This window comes from Gobio gobio (genome assembly GCF_949357685.1).
Source record: "Gobio gobio genome assembly, chromosome: 11".
Lineage (NCBI taxonomy): Eukaryota > Metazoa > Chordata > Actinopteri > Cypriniformes > Gobionidae > Gobio > Gobio gobio.
Genome location: NC_137104.1, coordinates 55,374,299 through 55,392,351, shown reverse-complemented (window position 1 = coordinate 55,392,351; position 18,053 = coordinate 55,374,299). Strand labels below are relative to the sequence as shown.

General features: G+C 45.8%; 1 protein-coding gene across 3 annotated transcripts in view; it reads left to right on the top strand.

Moving 5' to 3' along the window:
• Nucleotides 1-18,053, top strand: part of LOC307133313 (uncharacterized protein) — a 42,309-nt gene extending 24,256 nt beyond the window's left edge. For 2 of the 3 annotated variants that reach the window (XM_079828308.1, XM_079828307.1), the window contains 5 exons: nt 13,748-13,812; nt 14,232-14,519; nt 14,756-15,001; nt 15,094-15,153; nt 15,243-18,053. In XM_079828308.1, the coding sequence (XP_079684434.1) occupies nt 13,748-13,812; nt 14,232-14,519; nt 14,756-15,001; nt 15,094-15,153; nt 15,243-15,442 (859 nt within the window). In that variant the 3' untranslated portion in view covers nt 15,443-18,053. The remainder of the gene's footprint in view (nt 1-13,747; nt 13,813-14,231; nt 14,520-14,755; nt 15,002-15,093; nt 15,154-15,242) is intronic. The other variant, XM_079828309.1, reaches the window with a different exon arrangement.

The following is an 18,053-nucleotide window of genomic DNA, read 5'->3' as shown; positions in this document are numbered from 1 at the left end:
TAATGCACAATCTCTTTTGAAATACAAGATGTTTTTGCCCTGTCTGATTAATTCATTAAGACATTACTGATGGTGTTTACATTAATTTTGCGTCATAAAAGCATTTTGAGACTCACACAGACGCGTGCTCGCGAGCACTCTTCACAAAGCGCCGCGTGAGCATTTGAAATGGAAAACCTTCTGTCAGTGAGTTACTTATTTTTTAATATACAAGCACACTGCATTCCTAACGACATGAATGAAGTTTGTAAGGAAAATACCGGCGGGCGAGAACACACTCTGTAAGCGTGACATCAAAGCTAAGTTTCTCACAGCGCATATCCTGTGCAAAGAAGCCTGCGAATGTCATTGCGATTCGCGCCGTCAACCGTTCCGGACGTTATGAAATATTATTTTATGGTTCGTGTGTGTGTGTGTGTATGTGTGAGAAAGAGAGAGATAATGGAAGCAATCAGAATACGGGTGTTTCTAAAACACACGCAGCGCCACCGCGCACCTGCAGTTAAAATCTAAGCTCAGAATCGATCCAGAATCATTGGAGAAGAATCTTTTCTCCCACCTCTATTGTAGCCTATAGTATGAACAACACACTATTAGATAGATCAAACACAAACAGTTTTTTCCCCTTTTAGGCAAGGTATGTGTAACGTGCCACGTTGCTTCTTCTGCAGACTTTACTCTCGCGTGTCACGTGACCAGACTGTAATCGCAGCCTTTGCGGTTAGGAAATCGTGTTTTATCATATCGCGATATTATCGCAAATGCAATTAATCGTTCAGCCCTATCACAAACACACATACATGTGTGAGTGTGTCTGTGGAAGTGTGTGGGTGAGTGTACACACACACTCACACACCGACACACACACACACACACACACACACACACACACACACACACACACACACACACACCTACACACATATGTTGGTGCAACAACATTATGAGGACTCTCCATAGGCGTAATGGTTTTTAATAATATCAGTGTAATTGGTAAATGTCATTATACAAATTTGTGTCCTCATAAATCACATAAACAAGCACACACCGACACACACACACACACACACACACACACCACTGACCAATGATCTATGCTGTTCCAAAATTGACTTTTTTAATTGCACATTTGAATATGTGGGTTTGCGGCCAAAATGTTTTTTCGTTGTTTTAATGTTTGTTTAATGTAGTTTAAATGTATGTGGATACATAAAATAAAAATTGATGATAAATCACTATTTCCCTGCAGTTTGACTGGCCCATTGGTTACCTGAAACAGCGGCAATTGAACCGATTGCTTCGCAAATGATTCACTGATTCGAAGTGTTCGAAACGCCACACACTGACCCCTGCTGGACATAACAGTGGAAATACAGCGAAACTACTATTATTCCTTTTAAAGGGTAACTAAACCCTAAACCAACTTTTTTTAGTTAATGATCTGTAATACTGGGGCTTTATTAATGCTGTTCATTGATTCGAGTAAATGTTTTGACATTTGAGTATAAAGTGTTTTAATTCTATAAAATATGGTGTAAAACCGCCAAAGTGCTGCCCTCTTAAGGTTGAACGGTGGCTACTGCAGTTGAATTTTCCTATTGGACGTTGTGGTACATCGTGACGTATGATGGTACTTCCAGCGGCTCACTATCCGCGCCCCTAGCACGAGCTCACCACGCCCTCAGAAATGATTCCCCCAATCACACGATGAGAACGGCTTCACTCCAGTATGAACTGTCATGCTACATGAAGTAAACATTATGAATGAAACTCACTTGACACTTGCTTTAACATTGTAATGAAGAAAATACGGTTAAATAATGCAGTTGTCAGTACACGTCAGGCTTTTCTTGCGATATTATTGCCGCCCGTCATGTGTACAGAAGATCATTTTCATACATGAGACGCGCTTTCAAACCCTGACACGCAAGTGGTTGCCGCGGTAACGAACAACAATACCGTAACGTGCTGGCGTATATAAGGCGTTTCTCAATGTCAAGGAAGGATCCTCGGAAGCCAGAATTCCGAGGATGCTACGTCATCGACAGCCGTCGAAGGGCTGTTCCATTCTCAAATCGCCCACAATCCTATGCGCGCAGCTTTGCTATCTTGTTCAAAACATACAAAATATCGGACGTTGGCGGAGTCGGAGCGTTAACGGGGCAATATGCTTTCAAGTGTAACGTTACCAAACATTTGTTATAACCGTAGTAAATATAAGTAAAGTTTAACTTTTGGTGACAGTTGGTGGTGGTTGAGGAGATTCCCCCCTTCTATGTAAAAGCGCTTTGAGTTAGTGCCTAGAAAAGCGCTATATAAATGTAATTAATTATTATTATTATTATTAACTTTTAAATGCAAGTACAAATTACAACCGTATTGATATTCTACAAATGACGTTATTGATGGCTAACGGACCTTTTCACTGACGTAATGAGGCTGACGCGCACTTGCAAGCCTGTTCCATTTACATGTTCTCCGAATGCTAAAGAGGAGTCTCGCCTAGCCTCTGAAGGAAGTGACTTGGAAGGACTAGTCCTACAGAGGAAGGATCCTTGACATTGAGAAACACCTATAGTCTAACTTATTTGAGGAAATCTGTTTAGAATAGCTTTTAGTTCATTTGAATCAAAATACATTAAATGTATATCAGATATCTGATCTACTTTTAGTGGCATTCAGTGTAAGGGTTTGACTGTTCATAGATTAGGTCTGTTCTCTTGCGCTGCTGCTTCACTAGCATCGTCTGCATCAGGAGTTAACGCAGTTTGAGCAGCGGCTCGCATTGATTAGGCTCTGGGTCTGTGTCTACAGACTCCACCCTCCTCCACTTCAGGTGAAGGTAGGAGAATGAACGTTCTGTTGCAAAGCTACTGGCGTCACTACAGTCATTCTCCATCTTTGCGACTCGCGAGTCTGACAGCTGTCAATCAATCCGTCACTGCGGGTCTCAGGTGCACGCCCTCCACTCAGCCCCGCCCTCGGTTCATCCCTCTGTCTCCACTCAGCCCCGCCCTCGGTTCATCCCTCTGTCTCCGCTCAGCTCCGCCCTCGGTTCATCCCTCTGTCTCCGCTCAGTTCCGCCCTCGGTTCATCCCTCTGTCTCCGCTCAGCTCCGCCCTCGGTTCATCCCCTCTGTCTCCACTCAGCCCCGCCCTCGGTTCATCCCTCTGTCTCCGCTCAGCCTCGCCCTCGGTTCATCCCCTCTGTCTCCACTCAGCCCCGCCCTCGGTTCATCCCTCTGTCTCCGCTCAGCTCCGCCCTCGGTTCATCCCTCTGTCTCCGCTCAGCTCCGCCCTCGGTTCATCCCTCTGTCTCCGCTCAGTTCCGCCCTCGGTTCATCCCTCTGTCTCCGCTCAGCTCCGCCCTCGGTTCATCCCTCTGTCTCCGCTCAGTTCCGCCCTCGGTTCATCCCTCTGTCTCCGCTCAGCTCCGCCCTCGGTTCATCCCCTCTGTCTCCGCTCAGCTCCGCCCTCGGTTCATCCCTCTGTCTCCGCTCAGCCTCGCCCTCGGTTCATCCCCTCTGTCTCCACTCAGCCCCGCCCTCGGTTCATCCCTCTGTCTCCGCTCAGCTCCGCCCTCGGTTCATCCCTCTGTCTCCGCTCAGCTCCGCCCTCGGTTCATCCCTCTGTCTCCGCTCAGTTCCGCCCTCGGTTCATCCCTCTGTCTCCGCTCAGCTCCGCCCTCGGTTCATCCCTCTGTCTCCGCTCAGCTCCGCCCTCGGTTCATCCCTCTGTCTCCGCTCAGCTCCGCCCTCGGTTCATCCCTCTGTCTCCGCTCAGCTCCGCCCTCGGTTCATCCCTCTGTCTCCGCTCAGCCCCGCCCTCGGTTCATCCCTCTGTCTCCGCTCAGCCTCGCCCTCGGTTCATCCCTCTGTCTCCGCTCAGCCTCGCCCTCGGTTCATCCCTCTGTCTCCGCTCAGCTCCGCCCTCGGTTCATCCCTCTGTCTCCGCTCAGCCTCGCCCTCGGTTCATCCCTCTGTCTCCGCTCAGCCTCGCCCTCGGTTCATCCCTCTGTCTCCGCTCAGCCTCGCCCTCGGTTCATCCCTCTGTCTCCGCTCAGCTCCGCCCTCGGTTCATCCCTCTGTCTCCGCTCAGCTCCGCCCTCGGTTCATCCCTCTGTCTCCGCTCAGCTCCGCCCTCGGTTCATCCCTCTGTCTCCGCTCAGCCTCGCCCTCGGTTCATCCCTCTGTCTCCGCTCAGCTCCGCCCTCGGTTCATCCCTCTGTCTCCGCTCAGCTCCGCCCTCGGTTCATCCCTCTGTCTCCGCTCAGCTCCGCCCTCGGTTCATCCCTCTGTCTCCGCTCAGCCCCGCCCTCGGTTCATCCCTCTGTCTCCGCTCAGCTCCGCCCTCGGTTCATCCCTCTGTCTCCGCTCAGCTCCGCCCTCGGTTCATCCCTCTGTCTCCGCTCAGCTCCGCCCTCGGTTCATCCCTCTGTCTCCGCTCAGCCCCGCCCTCGGTTCATCCCTCTGTCTCCGCTCAGCCCCGCCCTCGGTTCATCCCTCTGTCTCCGCTCAGCCCCGCCCTCGGTTCATCCCTCTGTCTCCGCTCAGCCCCGCCCTCGGTTCATCCCTCTGTCTCCGCTCAGCTCCGCCCTCGGTTCATCCCTCTGTCTCCGCTCAGCCCCGCCCTCGGTTCATCCCTCTGTCTCCGCTCAGCTCCGCCCTCGGTTCATCCCCTCTGTCTCCGCTCAGCCCCGCCCTTGGTTCATCCCTCTCTCCGCTCAGCCCCGCCCTCGGTTCATCCCTCTGTCTCCGCTCAGCCCCGCCCTCGGTTCATCCCTCTGTCTCCGCTCAGCTCCGCCCTCGGTTCATCCCTCTCTCCGCTCAGCCCCGCCCTCGGTTCATCCCTCTCTCCGCTCAGCCCCGCCCTCGGTTCATCCCTCTGTCTCCGCTCAGCCCCGCCCTCGGTTCATCCCTCTGTCTCCGCTCAGCCCCGCCCTCGGTTCATCCCTCTCTCCGCTCAGCTCCGCCCTCGGTTCATCCCTCTGTCTCCGCTCAGCTCCGCCCTCGGTTCATCCCTCTGTCTCCGCTCAGCTCCGCCCTCGGTTCATCCCCTCTGTCTCCGCTCAGCCTCGCCCTCGGTTCGTCCCTCTGTCTCCGCTCAGCTCCGCCCTCGGTTCATCCCCTCTGTCTCCGCTCAGCTCCGCCCTCGGTTCATCCCTCTGTCTCCGCTCAGCTCCGCCCTCGGTTCATCCCTCTGTCTCCGCTCAGCCTCGCCCTCGGTTCATCCCTCTGTCTTGTAATAGCAAAAATTAATTCGTCGACATCACTAATAAGAGACAAACCAAGATCCAATTGTCTTTATAAAGATTTATTTTCCTTGCAAGGAAGAGCCACGGTCAAACGCAGCCGCTCGAGGCTACCTTGAGTGTGAACTGGAGACACAAAGAAGCCACAAGCTTCTTATACCCCCAATGTCTAAATAACCCCCTCAGTAATTTCCCATACATCTGGCGAAACCCACTGAAGGTTTCGCCTTGAGCAATTAAAAGCAAGAAACACAATGGTCCTTCATCTGTAACAACAGACAGAGTATCACCTACTCTTAATCAGCATATCTATTCAAACGCATAGATGCTAGTCAGGAATTCCAATTCCAGGAGCCATGAAAGATAAAAGGGACAATGTATGGCTTCCACAGGTGAGGCCTCTTTGATCTGACTTATTTAAAACACAATAGAGAAAACAGGTCTGGAAGATTAAATCTTCTGTGATTAAATTTTTCCCCAACAATTTCCCCCTTTTATCATTCTTTGATAACTTGCAAAAAAGAAAATTTTTAAATGTGTATATAATAAAAATAGAAGTAGTAATAATAGTCACTCATCACATTCATTAAAGCTGGGTAACAGCAACCTGTCGAGTCTTTCTGTGGCATGAAATGGTTTCTGTCACCACAAACCCAAATTACAGCATGCGAAGTGTCACTTGGTTTGCTAAACGTACAGGTAAAACCTGTTGTGATACTGCCTATCACCGCTGTGCAGTTCCCTGTGGTCGAATTCTTGATTTCTTGATTCTTGAATTCTTCTTTAACTTGAAAACTGATTGGCTCAGCACCACGTTGTGCCAGTGTCTCTGCTCCTGAGATGATAACGGCAAATGATGTTTATATATCTGCTCGCACAGACGTTTGCCTCCTGCTTCTCTCTCCTCTCGGCTCCTCCTCCCCGATCACTGGTGGGATCTTTCTGCAATGGCTCGCATGCACCCACGTCGATCTCTCTCCGCTACTTTGACGGCAGTGTCGTCAGAAGCCTGACAAAAGGCCCTAGCCACCTTTCCGCTTTCCAGCTCTTCGTACTCAGGTCCTGTTTTACCACGTGATCTCCTGGCTTGATGTTGTGCAAGGGAGTCTCAGCCGGTTTCCCCTGTAGCAGCTTTCGCCTGCACACAGATATCAGACAACAGAGAAGACATTTCTTTGCAATAATTCACAATTCTATTGATGCAAGCTATTGTTTACCCCCTTCCATTCCCATGAATGGTGGTCTTCCAAAAAAAATGTCTCAAACGGGCTCAGATTTACTCAAGGCCTTTTCTCGTTTTCATGTATTTCAATATGCATCAAAATGCGAAATTTTCAGCAAATATTGTAACCCCCTTATAAACTTCATTCATTTGAGTACCATTACCATTACCATTCCCCCTTTGGCTGCAGGCTCGCCCATGCAGCCATTTATCATAATCATTGAAAATATTGTTGGGGTAAACAAGGCTTGCCATCACTTCTTGTCTAGACGCCATTTTGCACATTCACACATCATTCATAAATTTCCACCCACAGTCACTCCTCAGAGACTAAACACTTTAGAAAACATATATGAAAACAAACAATCAGTGGTTCTTTTGATTAATCAAAATCATAACAGACCTTTTTGGCATTCACTCAAACTCAAACTAAACAATACAAATAAGTAAGATAGATAATAATCCATCTTAGCGCCTTAAATCTCTACATAAAACATCCTTCAGTTTACATTTTGTGCTTTGCCCACAGTTTCTCACTGTGCATCACATTCTTATCAACCTTCCTTCAGTCAGTCATTTCAACACAATTCTTCACAAACTTCCCTACTTACTATTTCCAACAGAACCATTTTCACTCATCATAGCCCACCTCATATTTAACCATTAACAAATATAAATCTAAATTTGTTAATGTTAAATATACTTCATCAAAATGACAAAATTATCAATTCGTATTACGTTCAATCAGCTCGTTCACTCATCTTTATCTCGTGACATCATACTTAATCATACTCAATACCCAATTCTTTATCAAAATCTTTTCAGCTCCTGTTATCAATAAACAAAATTAATTAATTAATCAATTAGGATTTCTTTTAAAGTACCCTTTTCTCCATGCCCTGTCCATTAAAACTCCTCTTATATCATGTCATTTGGCAGTGATTCTTATCATCAAACTTGCCACATCAATTTCTTTAACGCTGGTTAAAACCAGTCTCTATTTTAAAAAGCATTCATATTTCAATATCCATTTTAGCCTAATTTGACTTTGATTGTTCACAATCCCTGTCAGAAATCCTAATTTTTATTTTTATTTTCTATTTATTTTTTGTTTCCTGTATGAATCAAAATATGTCTAGAAGTTATCTAGATATTCTTTAAGAAGTTATCTTTTTGGTTCGCCCTCCGGCCTTTCGTAAATATGAGTGAGTCTCTAGATCATTTGGATAGTGACTTCAGTTAAATTGTCATTTTGTCTCTTAATTAATCCAAAGATAAATTAAAATAGTCTTCATCCATGACAAATTTGGTCATAATTACTAGTGACAGACAGAGCTGGATGTCCAATCCACTTAAAGCTCGTCCCATGTCCTGATCATCTTTTCATCAGATTCACTCGGAATAATCAACTTCCTCTAAAGTTTTGTTTTGTTTAACTCAACCCATCTGTAATGATAAAGACACTAATTCCAGAGGTTACTGACACACTACACTCAATCATGACACATAAATATGAACTGCTCATTCTCAAGATGTGCTTTTACATGGTCTCTTAACCAGTTTCAAATATGTCTGTTCATTAGTTATTTATTTTTAGAAAAGTCAGCTGGGTTGTTTTGTTCTGATATCATTGTTTTTGTGTAGTCTCAGCTTTAACTGAGCAATAACAGATATAGTACAATCCCTGTTTCCAGCCTCTCTCTCTCTCTCTCACCCAGATAATCTTTTCAACAGTCTTCTAAGACTTTAACTATAATGTTAAATTCATTAACCCTTAAATCATTAATCCTTCACAAAGTTTAGAAATTTCATAGTGTAACTTATTGTTTCAAGTTATCTTTAGTTTAGATTTCTTTGTTATTCAGACCTTCTCTTTAAACTTCAAAAGCCATCCTCATCTTAAAGCCATCACCATGTCTCCAAATTATCCTCTGCCATCCTAATGACCTGCAGGATTAAGACTATGATAGAGACATATTAGTTCAATATCATACAGTTTTACTAATCCAAATAAATTTTGTTCTGCTCCACAAAGTTATCAATCACAATCACAGCATGGTCTCAGCTGGCTCTTGAATGCCGATCTCATTCATAGCTCTTTTCCTTCAGGGTGTTTCCTGGCTCTCAATTTATGCGGTATTTGGTGAGCGGTATAGAGGGGCCAATATTAGGGCAGGGGCTGCTGTGTCCAGTCTTGACCTTGGCCCTTACGAAACACAGCTTCCCCCCCAACAGAGATGCTGCTGGCCTCACAGACATCTGCCTCACCTCTCATACACACCTCACATAAAACCCCCTCCTCCCTTTTTTTTTTTTTTTTTTTTTTTTGGTAGGGGGTCCAAGGCGACTTATCGTGATTCCCCTGGCTTGGGTTGCTATCCTGTCAGGCCGTAGGAAGTCTTACCCGTCATCGGGAACAACCACATCGTGCTCAACCTCGTCATCGCTTTGAGATCTTTGACCCTAAACAGGATCCGATATTTTCTAGAGCCTTTCGGAAAGTGCATTCAAGAGTCATCAGAGCCATCTGGTCTGCTTTCAAATTAGCAAAAACATGGAGACAGGTTAATTATAACACAACTTAATCACTAAAATCCATCATACTTCTTCAAAGACGCAACCTAACAGTGCGTGGATTACACACTGTGAATTTAGCCAAAACAACTCTCCATTCCATTTAATGTTCTGCTACATCTGTGACTAAGGCCATCAGTTCTGTACATGGTGAAGACTAAGAGTAGACAGAAGTTACTGGTCATATCATACATTAATCAAAATTTCAGTTCAATTTCCGTCTTATTGCCCTCTTGATGGCACCTTTTTTATATCTTAACAAATAACTGTCTATTGTGTTCACATAATGCCCTGTGCTTTTACTCATCAATATCTTCTATCATCTGTGGCACAGGCTCATATATCAGCTTTGAGCTGGTCTGGGATGAGAGAGAGACTCTGAGGCCTTCAGGGCTGGTACACTGCATTTTCATAAACCTTTCACTCCTCACACTAGCTCAGTGTAAGATCTGGCTTTGTTTTCAAATCAGAAATCACATTTTCAAGTGATCATAACTTTATATTTGTCTTTTGCCCCCAAAATGAATTCAGAAACTTTAATTTCCACTCAGATTGAGTCTCTGTTACTCAAATTAGGCCACGTGGTGGCCGGATTGAGATTACAAATGGTTTATTTCAGATCAGCACAATCTTATCTTTTGAAACCAAAACATCAATTTCTAGGGTTTTCAACATTTTAACACCTATAGTTATTTCAACAACCCAATATTCAGTCAAATCATCATTATCAGAGTTTTGCAAAGGTGAGAAGAGCAAGAACATATTTATTATATCTTTTTCATTTAACTCGGTTAATCAGGATTTATATATTTTATATATCTTTTACAACATGTTTTATCATCTTTAACTTTAATTTTAACCTCATATTAAAATTATCTCAAGTCCTTCAAAAGTAATGCTAAAGACTTTATTAAGCTTATTATTTTCTCATTTTCTTAGAGTGTAAATCTGTTTTATTCTTTTTACTGAGTTTCGTTTACAAAATTTAGTCTGGTGGCCTGATTTGCCACACTTTCTACTCTTCTTTTCACCAACATCATTTTTAGTTACTCAATTTTATATCTCAGTCACTTCTGGGATTTTCCCTTTGATTATAATGATACCTCACCTATTTTATAATTTAATGAATAAGCACAAATATCTAGAAATTTTTATTTTCTTGTTCTCTCTTTTGTTTGTATCCAGTCAAGTTGCTGATCAACTTTCTAATTACAATAAAAACATTTCTGCCCATTTCCTTCATCAGTTCAGCAAATTTCTTTGAAGTCAGGGCTTCAGAGCGGAGCTGCTTACAGCATTTGCTCTCTTTCTTCTCAAAATCTTTATCCCGTCTAATTAAATTACTGATTATATTACTCAAATTGTTAGCTAAAATTTAGTCAAAGTTCATACTCACCGGCGATCTTTAAACAGCTGTGGCTTCTGCGTGATGAGACAACATTTTAATTTCTCCGTTTGATTTCTCCACAGTCAATGCCTCTCACACCCAGCATTTCAGTGTCTGCTCACATTTCTCACACACGTTCTCACAACAGCCCATCGATTTATCCTTTTCCTTCAACTGACTCTCTTTCACAGTCCCAGTCCGGTCACTCAGCGGTGACACTCAAATCATGACATTTAATGAACTTCGTATACGTTGCATGCATTTCTGGCCATATAATTTTCTCATTTGATAAAATACCGGTGTCTCATATTCAGCTAGCTTGCTTTGGATTTCCCCATATTGGCAGTCTGATTCTGTGGCTTTTCGCGCGCGCGCTATTAATCTGTTGGACGTCTCCGTACAGATCTGATCTCTTCACCCAAGATCAGCCGGGCAGACGCTCGCAATAGCGCTCGATTTTGTGCCCTGGTTACCTGACCGCGGGCGGAACCAACCCAATCTAGGTAATATGGTTCCCAGACCAATCTAGGTCTTATTTATTCTCAGACCAATCTAGGTCTTATTTATACCAATCTAGGTATTTAATCGCCCACGTGATTTCAGTTCTTTTTTCTACCTCGTAAAAAACATCAATTCACGCTGCATTTGCCACAGAGTCAGACTCGCCTAATGGTTTATCCCTATCAATTCAATTTTCAATTTAACCAAATTCTATAAAATAAAAAATAAAACATTTCCCCCTGAATTTAAAAAGTTTGTCTCTTACCAGAAGCGCCCCGTTGCCATCGGATTCGTTTTCTCTGATTCCAGTGTCTGGACCCTCCGGACACCCCCAGAGCAGTCAGCCCTTCTCCCTCAATTCTTCGGGGTAAGGCTGTGACTCTAAGTCCAGGATGATCGGGTCACTGTCTGCTCTCGGGGTCCAGAAGGCACATCCAAGGAATCCCACTTCTGACACCAACTGTAATGGCAAAAATTAATTCGTCGACATCACTAATAAGAGACAAACCAAGATCCAATTGTCTTTATAAAGATTTATTTTCCTTGCAAGGAAGAGCCACGGTCAAACGCAGCCGCTCGAGGCTACCTTGAGTGTGAACTGGAGACACAAAGAAGCCACAAGCTTCTTATACCCCCAATGTCTAAATAACCCCCTCAGTAATTTCCCATACATCTGGCGAAACCCACTGAAGGTTTCGCCTTGAGCAATTAAAAGCAAGAAACACAATGGTCCTTCATCTGTAACAACAGACAGAGTATCACCTACTCTTAATCAGCATATCTATTCAAACGCATAGATGCTAGTCAGGAACTCCAATTCCAGGAGCCATGAAAGATAAAAGGGACAATGTATGGCTTCCACAGGTGAGGCCTCTTTGATCTGACTTATTTAAAACACAATAGAGAAAACAGGTCTGGAAGATTAAATCTTCTGTGATTAAATTTTTCCCCAACAGTCTCCGCTCAGCCCCGCCCTCGGTTCATCCCTCTGTCTCCGCTCAGCCCCGCCCTCGGTTCATCCCTCTGTCTCCGCTCAGCCTCGCCCTCGGTTCATCCCTCTGTCTCCGCTCAGCCCCGCCCTCGGTTCATCCCTCTGTCTCCGCTCAGCCCCGCCCTCGGTTCATCCCTCTGTCTCCGCTCAGCCTCGCCCTCGGTTCATCCCTCTGTCTCCGCTCAGCCCCGCCCTCGGTTCATCCCTCTGTCTCCGCTCAGCCCCGCCCTCGGTTCATCCCTCTGTCTCCGCTCAGCCCCGCCCTCGGTTCATCCCTCTGTCTCCGCTCAGCCCCGCCCTCGGTTCATCCCTCTGTCTCCGCTCAGCCTCGCCCTCGGTTCATCCCTCTGTCTCCGCTCAGCCCCGCCCTCGGTTCATCCCTCTGTCTCCGCTCAGCCCCGCCCTCGGTTCATCCCTCTGTCTCCGCTCAGCCTCGCCCTCGGTTCATCCCTCTGTCTCCGCTCAGCCCCGCCCTCGGTTCATCCCTCTGTCTCCGCTCAGCCCCGCCCTCGGTTCATCCCTCTGTCTCCGCTCAGCCCCGCCCTCGGTTCATCCCTCTGTCTCCGCTCAGCCCCGCCCTCGGTTCATCCCTCTGTCTCCGCTCAGCCCCGCCCTCGGTTCATCCCTCTGTCTCCGCTCAGCCCCGCCCTCGGTTCATCCCTCTGTCTCCGCTCAGCCTCGCCCTCGGTTCATCCCTCTGTCTCCGCTCAGCCCCGCCCTCGGTTCATCCCTCTGTCTCCGCTCAGCCCCGCCCTCGGTTCATCCCTCTGTCTCCGCTCAGCCTCGCCCTCGGTTCATCCCTCTGTCTCCGCTCAGCCCCGCCCTCGGTTCATCCCTCTGTCTCCGCTCAGCCCCGCCCTCGGTTCATCCCTCTGTCTCCGCTCAGCCCCGCCCTCGGTTCATCCCTCTGTCTCCGCTCAGCCCCGCCCTCGGTTCATCCCTCTGTCTCCGCTCAGCCTCGCCCTCGGTTCATCCCTCTGTCTCCGCTCAGCCTCGCCCTCGGTTCATCCCTCTGTCTCCGCTCAGCCCCGCCCTCGGTTCATCCCTCTGTCTCCGCTCAGCCCCGCCCTCGGTTCATCCCTCTGTCTCCGCTCAGCTCCGCCCTCGGTTCATCCCTCTGTCTCCGCTCAGCCCCGCCCTCGGTTCATCCCTCTGTCTCCGCTCAGCCTCGCCCTCGGTTCATCCCTCTGTCTCCGCTCAGCCTCGCCCTCGGTTCGTCCCTCTGTCTCCGCTCAGCCCCGCCCTCGGTTCGTCCCTCTGTCTCCGCTCAGCCCCGCCCTCGGTTCGTCCCTCTGTCTCCGCTCAGCTCCGCCCTCGGTTCATCCCTCTGTCTCCGCTCAGCCTCGCCCTCGGTTCATCCCTCTGTCTCCGCTCAGCCCCGCCCTCGGTTCATCCCTCTGTCTCCGCTCAGCTCCGCCCTCGGTTCATCCCTCTGTCTCCGCTCAGCTCCGCCCTCGGTTCATCCCTCTGTCTCCGCTCAGCCTCGCCCTCGGTTCATCCCTCTGTCTCCGCTCAGCCCCGCCCTCGGTTCATCCCTCTGTCTCCGCTCAGCTCCGCCCTCGGTTCATCCCTCTGTCTCCGCTCAGCCTCGCCCTCGGTTCATCCCTCTGTCTCCGCTCAGCCCCGCCCTCGGTTCGTCCCTCTGTCTCCGCTCAGCCCCGCCCTCGGTTCGTCCCTCTCTCCACTTTTCCAGCATTTTTTAAAAATTGCCAGTGGGTGGAGTTAAGCTCTGAGCAGGGGTTTAGTTACCCTTTAAAATCCCCACTCAGCAAACCTGCTATAGTCCCTGTGTCTCATCACAGCTCTTGTGTTTCCTCATCAGGTCGAATCTTCTTCTTCCTCATCTTCTTCTTCCTCTTCTTCTGCTGCTGTTGGTCAGTTATAACGGTCAGTATAATTTATGTTCATAGAAACAGTTTTTGATTTCCAGTGTCTAGAGTTATTCTAGTCGACTGTGTTTCTGTTCTGACATTTCCTATCATATTCCATAAATAACACACACTCACATCACTGGTTTATTCATTTATCAGTTTATTGATGAATAAATGATGTTCAGGAGATCAACATCTGACACAGATTTATACTACAGTCATCAACATGTCAAACATTAGTGATGTGACACTTCTAATATTGTTGGCTACTTCATTCATATTTAATCCAGTTCACTGACATAACTCTACAGAATATTATGATCACATTGAGTTGAGAAAATAGACAGAAATGCCACATTTATTTTACTGTCATTTACTGAACATTTAATGAACATTTACTGAACATTGACTGTCATTTCCTGTGTGTATTTGCAGGATCCTCCCCTAGATCTGTGTCAGGAATGAAGGGAGGAAACGCCATCCTGTCATGTGACTTTGAGGCCGGAGAGATTTTGGAAATCAGTTTTAATAGTCAGTCAGAAAACATTGATGTTTGTCAGAAGAAAAACTGCACCGGTCGAGTGTTTAAAGAAGGATCATGTGACATCATCATCAAGGATCTGAGACTGAGGGATGCTGGGAAATACTTCTTGCTTGTCTATTACCATAATCATCAGACGGAGCTGGAGCGACAAATCCTGGAGTACCAACTTCATATTCAGGGTAAAGTCAGAACAGATCAAAGCATCATCAGTGTGTGTGTTTCTGCATCTCCTTTAGTATTGCATTCAGAGACTCTGATAGACACTGATATTCAGATTGGATTGGGTTTCTCCAACGGCTGATTTTATCTCAATGATAAATGTTTAAATCTGATCAGCCAATCCTAAATCTGTGTGTGTGGTCTTGACTGATGGACACATTATAATAATGCTGAGTGTGTGTGTGTTTCTCCTCAGATGAGATCTCTGTGAACACAGGTGAGGAGCTGAAGCTGGATGTTCTGTTGACCAATGCTGATAAAGTGGACACAAACTCCAGTGGAGAGTGGACAGAGGTGTGGACGAGAGGTCACGGGGTCAGCAGTGATCGACTGACCGACAGTGATGGGAATCTGACCATTAATGCGTTCACATCCACTGACACTGGAACATACAGAGTTCTGGATTATAGAGGAGAAATCCTGATCACACTCACACTCACAGGTCAGAGAACATCAGAGGAGGAGTGGGAATATTATCTTTAATCAGCAAATTAATATTAAACTGCATGACTGACCTTATAATATTCTGTACAGACTCGAAGGGAAATCTGAAGGACACAGATGAAGACAAAACTGATGCCACTGAACATCGCTGTGAGTAAAGCTGGAGCATTGAGAGCTTTACAGAATTCATCAACAGTGAATTTAAAAACTCTCTTCCCTCTTTTCTCTTCCTCATGTAGGTTATTGGATTCTGCCAGTGGGACTGACTGTGGTTCTGGCTCTGGTTCTGGTGGTTCTGGTTCTGGTTCTGGTTCTGGTGGTTCTGGTGGTTCTGGTTCTGGCTGCTGTCGTGTTATACAAACGTTTTGCTAGAAGGGGAAAAGGGCGACTGAGTTCAGGGGACACAGAAACATTGGAGGTCCATGACAGTGTCTGCTGAGGGCCTGTGGATCATGATTTAACTCTACAGGGCCTCAGACTCTACGGCTGTTTCCGAAATCGCCCCCTATACCCTCATTCACTATTCCCTACATTAGTCCACTGATATAGTCCACTTCGAAAACGAGTGAGTGATTTCGGACACTAAGTGCGCCGGAAAGGCAGCCGTTTTTGCAGTTTGTGCTTGTGCTGTTTGGCAGCTCCAGTAATAATGAAAAGATTTATCCTGAACTCTGCTACGGAAACTAGCATGTAACCTTAATCAAACAATATAATAATCATCTTAAAAAGGATAATTTATACCTGTATGCATGATATTGGGCTGGACCAGTGCGGTTCTGAAGATGGATGGATGATTGATTCAGCTGTGGGCACTATTTGAGGGAACAGCCATTTAGTGGTGTCCGAAACCATAGTGGACGTTATTAAGTGCACTCATACAATCCCACAATGCACCACAATAACGAGTTTGCAACCGATGTATGCTCGACGGCTAGAGAATACCCATAATGCACTGCGAGAGTCGCGCCGTGCATTGAATGAATTCCCGCGTTTCGCCAGGAGATGGCATCGACTCACACACTTTTTAAGACCAATGATATTGGGCGCACTCACTTATCGTCTCTAATTGAGCACGTCTGTTTACATACCCTGATAAACACTGATTAAACGCGTTAGTAGCTTTATTTTCACTTTTCTAATATTTTCTTCATATTCATAGAAAATAATTTCCTTTCCGATCTGATATATGATGGATAAAAGGATCAGTGCGAGTTTGGTAAAAGGCGGATTCGAACCTCTGATCAATTTGCGTCAAATCTTATTGCCATACGTCTTACCCCTACACTATTGCTGCTGTAGAAGATTGTGTGTTCCGTAGCTGTCTCTTCGTCAACCAGACGTTTAAACAAGCCGATATATTTAAGTATATTTTTTGTAAATTGCATCTACTCCAGTAAAATGTTTCTGTTAAAGGACCCACCGACATTTTTTTTGCTTCTGACGCCCATAATATAAATAGTAGCCTACTATAAAGTATGAAATATATAGGCCTACTACGGCATATACAAATATTATTGTTATTTTTTTAATTAAATGCTTATTAGTTACTTTATTATTCCCCTTTCCAAGTAAGTTCAGTGCCACACAAGTAAAGAGTTATAGGGTTAACTTTAAGCTTGTTTTTCTACTCGTTTTTAGAGTAGAGGAGTAATGGAGAATGAGGGTACATAGGGCGAATCGGACAGCGGTAAGTTCATTCACCAGGGCGCGACTCTCAGTGCGTTGAGAGTACACCGTCTGGTTGAGTGAGAGAACGTTTCAAAAGCATAAGGAGTTGTTTCTCGTTTGCTCTCGAAATGCTCTCGCGGGACTTTGCTGTCATACGCCGATCGGGCATCGAACAAGCATATTCTGTATTCTCCAGCGCGTACATCTAATGTACACTCGTTATTGCGGTGCATGGTGGGATTGAATGAGTGCACTCAAAAACGTCCACTATTGTTTCGGACACCCCTAAAAATGGATGTTCACTCAAATAGTGCCCTATTTAAGGGTATAGGGGGCGATTTCGAACACAGCCTACATCTTTCCCTCTCGGAGCACATAGAGAAGCTACGGTGGCCCACACAGGACAAACATGTCGTCTGAGACAGCAGAGAGTGACTAGCGCTCTGTAGAGAAGTTTGTCCCTTTAGGGCTACTGTAGAAACATGATGGCACAAAATGTCGGCTTCACTGTAAGGAACCCGCGGTGTGTGTAGATAGAAACGGCTCATTCTAAGGTAATAAACACATAACGGCTCATTATGTAAGGTCTGAAAACATAGTTATGGATATTATATTGCATTTCTGTCAATAGATCCTCATGAATACTACACACTGCACCTTTAAATGACTGAGGATCACACACTGCAGACAGTCGATCTGAACACACACACACAGAAACATGAGCCAGCAGATCTGCAGAGATCGGTCAACATATTTCTGCAATATAGTTTTAATTTTCAGTGCATTTGATCATTTGGGCTGCAGAACTACCTCAGGATCTGTTTAACTGGATATGAATTTAGTGTTTATGTAAAGCATATAGTATTTTTATATAAAATCTGGACTGGCCTTACCAGAGGAATTATTGTTTCTATTTAATCCATCATCTGATGACTGAGAATGTGTGTCTGTGTCAAACTGTGTAAAACAATCTGTGTGTGTGTGTGTGTGTGTGTGTGTGTGTGTGTGTGTGTGTGTGTGTGTGTGTGTGTGTGTGTGTGTGTGTGTGTGTGTGTGTGTGTGTGTGTGTGTGTGTGTGTGTGTGTGTGTGTGTGTGTGTGTGTGTGTGTGTGTGTGTGTGTGTGTGTGTGTGTACATATGTATATTTTGTACAGTCTTCTATGTTAATGTTTAAATAATGTATGTGTATAGTTTTTGTCTATGAAGTGTTCATGGTTTACCAGTAGAGGGCAATAAAGACCAGTCAGACTCCACCGTTATATCCCAGACTCTCCTGAGGGATGATGATTTCTGTCTTTGTTTTTGCTTCAATCTTGCCAAAGTTTAGACACACAGAATGTAAGAGCCATGCAGAACTTGTGCAATAAAAGCGTAAATGCTTT